Source organism: Salmo trutta, chromosome 26 (genome assembly GCF_901001165.1).
Source record: "Salmo trutta chromosome 26, fSalTru1.1, whole genome shotgun sequence".
Classification (NCBI taxonomy): Eukaryota; Metazoa; Chordata; class Actinopteri; order Salmoniformes; family Salmonidae; genus Salmo; species Salmo trutta.
Window position 1 is genome coordinate 44470370 of NC_042982.1, and position 10489 is coordinate 44480858.

The 10489-nt window shown below is 43.8% G+C and overlaps 1 protein-coding gene across 1 annotated transcript; it reads right to left on the reverse strand.

The window, feature by feature from the left end:
- Positions 1-2069: 2069 nt before the first annotated feature.
- LOC115163839 (CD209 antigen-like protein C) lies at positions 2070-4517 on the reverse strand. The gene has a single exon (XM_029716042.1). The coding sequence runs from the start codon at positions 4280-4282 to the stop codon at positions 3635-3637; it is 648 nt and encodes a 215-aa protein (XP_029571902.1). The 5' UTR covers positions 4283-4517; the 3' UTR covers positions 2070-3634.
- Between the last annotated feature and the right edge of the window lie 5972 nt (positions 4518-10489).

A 10489-nucleotide genomic window follows, 5' to 3' on the forward strand; every position in this document is an offset into this window, starting at 1 on the left:
AACTCTATGTTTTGAATCTGGCATTGTTTTGTGTATCAGTTCATAAACCATTTGCCATGGAATCGGTTCATCGAAAATCTCTTCCCAACTACAGTGTAGTCGGAAAGCATTCAGACCCCTTCCTTTTTTCCACATTTTGTTACGTTACAGCCTTATTCTAAAATGGAGGAAATAAAACATTTTCCTCACCAATCTATACACAATACCCCATAATGACATCACAATACCCCATAATGATGTCACAATACCCCATAATGACATCACAATACCCCATAATGACATCACAATACCCCATAATGACATCACAATACCCCATAATGACAAGGCAAAAACTGTTTTTTAGACATGACAGAGCTCCAGAGTTCCTCTGTGGAGATGGGAGAACCTTCCAGAAGGACAACCATCTATGCACCACTCCAACAAATTCCTCTTAAATTAATGTTTTTTTTTTTTTATCAATTAGTGTATTTGAGTTTAACCATAATATTTGTTGTAATATTTGTTCTGTCTTTTCTGGTGGATTTAACTGAAATTGTTTTAAAAAATAACGATATTCTGGAGATTATTTTATCTTCAAATAACTGAAAGTGAGAGGCTGTAATCTGAATAAAGGGGAAAAGGCCATTCTTGAACATGAGGTGGGACATTCTTACTAATCTGCTATAGAACCAGTTTGGATTTAAATATAACTTTTGTATGATTGAAGCTTTTAGTGATAGGTCTAATGCTTTAATACTTTGTCAGAAATGATTAAATATGAATGATTCAAAACATCAAGCGAAAGAAGCTTGGACAGCTAATGCCAGTTCAGTTTCTTAGATATTTCACTATAAAGATGCTTTACTTAATAAAGTAGGAATGAAAGAAAATATGTTGAGTAACACCATGTCAAGGAAATTCTATTTGATAATGTACTTATCTGATGTTGAAATTATTAACAGCTAATAATGTACTTAATCTGATATTGAAATTATTAACAGCTAATAATGTACTTAATCTGATGTTGAAATTATTAACAGCTAATAATGTACTTAATCTGATGTTGAAATTATTAACAGCTAATAATGTACTTATCTGATGTTGGAATTATTAACAGCTAATAATGTACTTAATCTGATGTTGAAATTATGAACAGCTAATAATGTACTTAATCTGATGTTGAAATTATTAACAGCTAATAATGTACTTATCTGATGTTGAAATTATTAACAGCTAATAATGTACTTAATCTGATGTTGAAATTATTAACAGCTAATAATGTACTTAATCTGATGTTGAAATTATTAACAGCTAATAATGTACTTAATCTGATGTTGAAATTATTAACAGCTAATAATGTACTTATCTGATGTTGAAATAGAACCATTCAGAAGTAATACGAAGGACATGTAAACAAGATAAAAATCTGTGTTGATTAATTCAAGACTGCTCCTATTTCCTGGTATCCATTTGGTAGTTACAGTCTTGTCCCATCGCCGCAACTCCCGTACGGACTCGGGAGAGGCGAAGGTCGAAAACCGCGCGTCCTCCGAAACACGACCCTGCCAAGCCGCACTGCTTCTTGACACAGTAGCCGCTTAACCAGGAAGCCAGACGCACTAATATGTCGGAGGAAACACCGTCCAGCTGGCGACCGAAGTCAGCCTGCAGGCGCCCGGCCCGCCACAAGGAGTCACTAGAGCGCGATGGGACAAGGAAATCCCAGCCGGCCAAACCCTCCCCTAACCCGGACGACGCTGGGCCAATTGTGCGCCGCCTCATGGGTCTCCCGGTCACGGCCGGCTGTGACACAACCTGGGATGGAACCCGGGTCTGTTGTGACGCCTCAAGCACTGCGATGCAGTGACTTAGACTGCTGCGCCACTCGGGAGGCCGTTTTGAGTTGTTTTTTTTAAGGTTACGTGGAACAGTCAGAATATACTTTATGGATCAAATATCAAAGAGCCCATGTGGAGGAGGGATTTGATGGATGGTAAGATAAAGAGTTCATGGACGTGGGTGTAAGTCTGGAAAACATGCAGTTAAAGAAAGATGTAATGTTTAATTTAGTCTGAAAATACACCCACACCGACTTCACATACTTTTATTTGAAACATGGAGTGAAAAAAAAAGTGTTTTAACCACATTCATTTGTTTGCATGTTTTTTATTCAAGTTGCAAGCAAGTTAAAGTTGGAAAAAGTGAAAGCCACACACTTCACTTTGTCCAAAGAGAAATTTAAACTGGAAAGTGATATGTTGATAACAAAACATACACAAACGTAATAATACAATATGTCATCACCACTGTATGTAGATGGTTGGGTTATTTGTTCTAATCCCCCACTGTATCTAGATGGTTGGGTTATTTGTTGTAATCCCCCACTGTATCTAGATGGTTGGGTTATTTGTTCTAATCCCCCACTGTATCTAGATGGTTGGGTTATTTGTTGTAATCCCCCACTGTATCTAGATGGTTGGGTTGTTTGTTGTAATCCAAATCAGTACAAATTGTTCTCTACACTCCAGGACTGCAGATCCTATACATTACCAGAGAGGAGTCATTACTAATGAATGTAGACAGGGGCCAATAACAATAATGTTGTTTGACATAAAAATGAAATGTACAATTTTAAATGTAAATATCCAGTAGCCTATAGGCCTCAGCCAGACAACGTTCTTAATTACAGCCAGGTGTTAGGTACATTACAGTACATGATGTGCTCTTGCGAACAGTAAAATATTGTCAAAATATCTTAACAAAAACACATGACATAGCTGATAATGACAATAACAACTTCCAAAAAACAAATGTTGTGCTGCCCCTAATGCACCACATCCTCTGTAAAGTACAAATGAACAACGAAAGGGGGGCCATGAAGTAGCCATGCTAGCCCAATGACGACGTGTAGTAAAATCAGGGGCGCAACTTTGGTTTTAGAAGTGGGAGGGACATATAAATATATATTTTTTTACATGTTTTAAATTGTTTTATTCAGTCGGATTAACACTCTAAACAGCCTACCCATCCGCTCGGAGGCGTCTGCATGGTCCTAAAGCAAACCGTTGCCTCGTTTTATATCACATTCCAAATGATAAAACTGGTTGGGGGGACATGCCCCCCCCCCCGTCCCCAGTGAAAGTTGTGCCCCTAAGTAAAATGTACAGTGCAGTGTTCACAAATCAATCAAAGTTCATAAATGACTGAAATGCATACATATCCCAATATAATGTTGCGAGACCATGATAAAACACTGTCAGTGACCATATAAACTTTTTAGAAGTGTTTTAACATACAGGATTGATTATGATTTTCATGTAACTGTTCAGATTCTGGGTCATTATACAACATGAAATTCAACACGTGTTACATGAGCATGGGAAAGAGAAAAAAAAGGAACAAAGCGATGAAACTGTGAGAAGGAGTCAAAAGAGAGAGGAAAAACAATTGCAATACTCTTATAAATGCGGGACCTGCTTTTCCCTAAATTAATTGTGACTTGCCTTACTTGCTTAAGATAATGTTGTTTGGTGGTTGGGTTCTGGAATGGAAGTGGATACCATTGTAGGTGTTAGGGACATGTTAGGGCTGAATCTAGAGATTGTGATTGGACCCTCTAACAGAACCAACGACCTCTCACAGAACCAACGACCTTTCACAGAACCAATGACCTCTCACAGATCCAACGCTGGTCAAAGTCACACGGTAGATCATTCCAGGCCAATACTGGGTCATTGTGAATGCCGATAATCTCAGCACAGTTCTCTTCAGTTCCTCCATTCGGTTCGCCGGTTTCAGTCCAGTAACTTGTGGTCAGTAGTGTCCCATCCACCCATCTCCAGGTTCCCTCAACTTCTTCTTCGTCAGTCAGACCGATCCAGGTTCTGTGGCCCAATGCTTTGATGAAAACTTGTTCCTCTCTGCTGTTTATGATCACTAGGTCTGCTCCTCTGTCCAGACAGTCCTGTCTGCTCTCAGTCCAGTTTTTAGTGTCAAGGGAGATGAAGTAACAACTGCAACCGGACTGTATCATCCAGTCTTGGGGACATATCTTGCGGACGTCTTTCTCACATACCAACTGGTCTCTCCCTTCACTCAGGTTGTTGACTAAACGCAGGGAGACGTTAAGAATGACTTGTAGGACGCACAACAACCCAAAACCCACAGCAGCTAATCTGTAGACTCTTCTCCTTGAGTGCTGAGTTGATTCTGAGCTGTCTCTGGTGTCCTGTTTGGCTGTCACATTTTCATACGCATTTGTAGGATCTTGATCTATAGATGAACCCTCAATGACTCTCTCCATACTGTTCCAATTTGGTTCGTTTCTAATTTGTGAGGATCAAACTCAACATCACATCCCTTCTTCACTGCTTATTTCGTAACACACACGAACAGGAAGTCGACGGAATGGACATTACATCACAATGTCTTTTAGATATCCACCACTCTGACCAAGTTCCTATTTTAACAATGTTAAGTTCATATGTGTCTCAATACAAGGAGCGTCAAAAGTCAGTGTTGCCACATAAAGGTTCATTTCCTGTAAGGCCTAAGTCAGTGGTCATTGTATTAGATGTCAGCTAGCTAGTCAAAGTTTTGATTTTTACACCCCGCCTCTTTCTTATTACCTACAGCTCCACCCAACACGTGTTTTATATAACTGGCCTACCAGTAATCTCTGGCTTTATAACTGTACATTTACCACCATCTAGAGGCTAAAGCTTGAATCGCATTACATTTTGACAGGGACACGCCTTGTTTACGTCATACAATAAACAGGCACCGAAGCACAGCAGAATGGCTCTCACTACCTACCACAGCCACATAGTCAATTGACTATATCGTAAAAATGTGTGAAAAAGAAACGTGATTTTTGTGTCTTAATTTAAGGTTAAGGTTAGCAGGGTGGTTAAGGTTAGGGTTAGCAGTGTGGTTAAGGTTAGGGTTAGCGGTGTGGTTAAGGTTAGGGTTAGCAGGGTGGTTAAGGTTAGGGTTAGCAAGGTGGTTAAGGTTAGGGTTAGCAGTGCGATTAAGGTTAGGGTTAGCAGGGTGGTTAGGGTTAGCAGGGTGGTTAAGGTTAGGGTTCGGTTTAAAATCTGATTTTAAGAATAGAAGTTGTAGTATTAGGCATGGTTTAGCCATTTGTGGCTGTGGTAAATAGTGACGACCACAAAGAATACGCCTGTGTAATGTTGTTAACCGAACCCCTGCCTTACACCTAAGCTGTGTTCGAAAACCCATACTAACATACTGTATACTACATACTTAATGAGTATTTACTACATACTATTAGTTCATTTTAGTATACTGTAAACGAACAGTATCGTTTCAGTTGAGTATACTAGCACTTCGCCTGTCTACCGGAAGTTGATGCTGTTGCTATGCAACTTCTTTTAAAAAAAAATTCCCCCCCTTTTTCCCCCCCAAATTTCGTGGTATCCAATTGGTAGTAGTTACAGTCTTGTCTCATCGCTGCACGGACTCGGGAGAGGCGAAGGTCGAGAGCCATGCGTCCTCCGAAACACAACCCAACCAAGCCGCACTGCTTCTTGACACAACGCACATCCAACCCGGAAGCCAGCCGCACCAATGTGTCGGAGGAAACACCGTACACCCGGCGACCTGGTCAGCGTGCCCTGCGCCCGGCCCGCCACAGGAGTCGCTAGCGCGCAATGAGACAAGGATATCCCTGCCAGCCAAACCCTCCCTAACCTGGACGACGCTGGGCCAATTGTGAGTCGCCCAATGGGTCTCCCGGTCGCGGCCGGCTGCGACAGAGCCTTGACTCGAACCCAGAATCTCTGGTGGTACAGCTAGCACTGCATCGCAGTGCTTTAGACCACTGCACCACCCGGGAGGCCCGCTATGCAACTTCTTGATAGCTTTTTAGCATAACAAATGACTAGCTAGCTTGACATTTTTACGATTTCAAGGGGTGTTCATAAATTCAATCTGGAGTGCCAGAGTACGCTCTTGGCATTCGTAAATCCAAAGCGTTGTCAAACACTCTCGGAGTGTTCAGAGAGCACACTGGACACTCTGGCCGAGGAGTAGGGTTGATCTGAGCGTTCTGACCTCACATCCAAGCACCCAAGCTAACTGGCTAACGTTGGCTAGCTACTTCCAGACACAAATGAGAGAACACCCCACTCTGACCATTTTACTCTCCCAGGCAGAGCTGTTTAGGCTGTTGTCATATGATCCAGAGCGTTGATGACTGTAACTGTGCTGCTGCTGGCAACAATTGAATAACGTTTATAGAATTTTTTTGTAGACGTTTACTGACACCGGCCATATTCAACAGATGTAAATTCATCAGTTATTCTGCACTCTGGCACACTCAGACGAGAGGCCTCTGAAATCGGAGTAGATAGCCAGAATTAACAATGTCCATTGAGAACGCACAACGACTATACCCCTTAGCTAAGAATGACGTGAATAATCAAGTCAATAAACGTTGGGTACTTATTTAGTTAGATAGCATATAGTTAATATTGTAATGACCTGGCTAGATCATAAATTAACGATTGTCCAGATAGAGGATTGAGCTGACGAATTCTCAACACAGGCTAATGTTTGGCCTTAGCCCACGCCAAGGATAGTTGTATAAAACAACAATTTCTTATTAAGACCAGACGTAAGAGAGAGAACAATGACTAAGCATGGTCTTAAACTTGCGATGCTCCACCCCCCCTGCCAAACCCTCCCCGCCGCTCCACCAACCACCAGAACACACAGCTGTCTGTGCGGGTTGGTATACAGCCCCCCTCCCACCACCACCACAAAGTCCCTCGTCCCAGAGGGAACAAACAAAGTCTCTGAAGCTACCCGGAGGTTTCCTTTGACTGAGTGGCCATGATGGTCACAGAGTGCCCAGATGGGAAACAGGGGGCTCAGTCCGTGGCAGGGGGCTGCCCCTCTGGGACCCAGGGGATGAAGGCAGGGACATTGGGGACAAGGATGAGGGAATGGGGAATACAGTCCATGGCTCTGGGAACCGCGCGTTGACACAGGGAGGGAAACTTGGTTAGTGGGCTGTCTGGAGCCCTGTCTGCGGCTGTGGCACCTGGGGGTGGGTGCTTGGGGAATGTCATTGCCAGAGAGGGGAATTGTGGGGGTCCCTGGGGTTTGGGGAGAAGAGGCCCCTCTGTATGGGGCTAACCTGTCCCGGGTGCAGTGTCACTTTTCTTCCCCTGGGAGAAAGCTGCATCTGGTAAACAACCTCCCCTACCCTCTCCAGGACGCTGCAGGGTCCCACCCAGTGGCTGTCCAACTTGGGGCATCTGCCTTTCTTTCTCAGGGGGCTGTAGACCCAGACCAGCACCCCAGCCACAAAGTGCCTTCCCCGGGTGTGCACGTCATAGTTCTTCTTGTGCCTCACACCTGCATTCACCAGCTGCTCTCTGGCGAAGGTGTGAGCTGTCTCCGTGCGGTCCTGGAGACCCGGGCGTACTCTGGCCCCGGGGGAACAGGAGGGCTCCGGAACATACTCCGGAACAGGAGGGCTCCGAAACATACTCCGTAACAGGAGGGCTCTGGAACATACTCCGGAACAGGAGGGCTCCGGAACATACTCCGGAACAGGAGGGCTCTGGGAACATACTCCGGAACAGGAGGGCTCCGGAACATACTCCGGAACAGGAGGGCTCCGGAACATACTCCGGAACAGGAGGGCTCCGGAACATACTCCGGAACAGGAGGGCTCTGGAACATACTCCGGAACAGGAGGGCTCCGGAACATACTCCGGAACAGAAGGGCTCTGGAACATACTCCGGAACATACTCCGGAAAAGGAGGGCTCCCGGAACATACTCCGGAACAGGAGGGCTATCTAGGGGCCGACCAAACGCCATCTCCGCAGGGGTGCGGATCTCGCTCCCGAGCATGAGGAGGCCAGGCGTGTAGGAGGTGGAGTCTTGGACAGAGGAGCAGCAAGCGATGAGGACCATGGGCCGGTGCTTGTCCCAGTCACGCTGGTGTTTGGCTGAGAGACGATGGCCAGCTGCTGTCCAAGCGTTTGGTTGAAGTGCTCCACAAGGCCATCACTTTGAGGATGGAGAGGAGTAGTGCGGGTCTTGTGCATACCCAGCCTCTCACACATGGTGGCGAACACACGGGACTCAAAGTTTCTGCCTTGGTCGCTGTGGATGGACTCCGCAGCTCCAAACCTGCTGAACATCCCCGCTGTCCCCACAGGTCCCAGAGTTCACCCAACACATATCATGAGGTGGCACCACAGGTCCCAGAGTTCACCCAACACATATCATGAGGTGGCACCACAGGTCCCAGAGTTCACCCAACACATATCATGAGGTGGCACCACAGGTCCCAGAGTTCACCCAACACATATCATGAGGTGGCACCACAGGTCCCAGAGTTCACCCAACACATATCATGAGGTCACAGGTCCCAGAGTTCACCCAACATACATCATGAGGTGGCACCACAGGTCCCAGAGTGGTGGGGCGATTGTTTTTCCTCTGGGGTCCGGCAACCCAACCAGGTAAAACTCCAGGCCATATAGGGTATGACCGTAATTAATCATTTATAAAAAGGTTTTGTATGGGGTATGATGGGACCAGAGTTTTTCTAGTTAGGTCACATAATTTAAAAGAAAACTCCTGACAAAAACTTGGCCCCTAGGGAGGATAAAAAAACTCCTGAAGTAACCTTGTACTTGTTCGTATGAATCATATAAAACTAGACAGGGTTTCCTTTACACAGACAAAATAGCTGTGATTGTACAATAGAACCCACAGCGTTCAGCTTGGTTTATGCAGGTTTGCGTCATATAGGCCTATGCAACTGTATTTAAAAAGTTACTCACACAGTTGAGCAACGCAGTTAACAAACACACTGTTCCCAGGGCGCCGAAGACCTAGATGTTGATTATGACAGCCCACAGCAACTCTCTGATTCAGAGGGGTTGGGGTTAAATGTGGAAGAAACATTTCAGTTGAATACATTCAGTTGTACAACTGACTAGGTATCTCCCCCCTTTCCCTTTCCCTTTGCCTTTATGTCATCACTATTGTGTTGCTTGACTAATTACAGTTTTGGATTGATAAGGTCTAGGTAGGCTACAAACCCAAGTTTGAATATAAACTAAATCTGATCACGTTCACATTTTTCTTCTTACACAAATAAATGGGTTTTAAATACATAATGTTACCGCTTTGTTGACCCTGGACAGAGTGGACAGGGGGCATTCTGTAATCTGTATGCAGCTGCAGTTATCAGTATGCCTATAGTTGATCAGACTGAAAAATGGCCTTGTTTTCATCCCATACAGTCTATTGAGACCAGGCTGATTTAGCAAACATGATAAACATATCACTACCAACAGACACAAGCAAAAACTTTTCAAAAGAAATGTTGCAGCAGCCTACACCTAAACAATAGTAATCTCAGATATGACATGCTGTGAGCGCAGTCTGGTCTCATAGACTAGACGTAACATAATAAATATAAATCTGGTAAACTCAAATTAGTATGATATGTGAAAGGAGGGTGGATGGGTGTGTGTGTAACGTGAAAATTTAGCAACCCAAAGGTTGCGTGTTTGAATCTCACGATGGACAATTTTTGCATTTTAGCTAATGAGCTACTTTGCAACTACTTAGCATGTTAGCTAACCCTTCCCCTATAACCCAAACCTTGACCCTTTAACCTAACTGCTAACCATAACACTAACCCCTAGCCTAGCTAACTTTAGCCAGTTAGCTGTACGTTTTGCAAATTCGTAACATATCTTACGAATTGCAATTCAAACATGTTGTACGAATTTACATTTGTAACATATCATACGAATTGTTATAAAAAATTTATACTGTACATACCATACGAAATGTAACATATACTAAATGGAGTGTTTCAAATGTATGTACAGAATAATATGAAAATGCTCTGAGACCAGGTTGGCTAAATAAATACCAGAGGAAAGTGTCTCATTGCTAAACCTGCATTGTGCCCGGCCCTCGCGACCGGGGATTTCTGTAAATCTGATTGGTCAAACACACACACAGAACTTGCAGCGCTCTGATATGTGAAGGACAGATACAATTTGCACGAGTTGACGAATCATGAGGCAAGTCAGTCAAAAAAAAAAAAACTGTAGCATACTTTTTTTATCCGTCCTTTTAACGTTTTCACCTCAATGTTTTTATTATACTAAAAATATCAAAATGGATTGAAAACTGCTGGGACATATGTCAGCTCGCCACACATTTACCCGGCGGCCGTGTCATCTTGTTTGCGTAACGGTCGTCGTTGTGAAGAGACCAAGGTGCAGCGCGGAATTTTATTCATCGTTGTAATTTAATGGAGAAAAAAAAATGAACACTTTACAAATAAACAAAACGACTGCCCACAGTTCTGTCAGGATAACTAGAACTAAACAGAAATGAACTACCCACAAAACCCAAAGGAAAACAGGCTACCTAAGTATGGCTCCCGATCAGAGACAACGATCTACAGCTGTCCCTGATTGAGAACCATACCAGGCCAAAAA

Bases quoted from the DNA above. Each gene is read 5' to 3' on its own strand.
- LOC115163839 (XM_029716042.1), bottom strand. From the start codon at position 4,282: ATGGAGAGAGTCATTGAGGGTTCATCTATAGATCAAGATCCTACAAAT.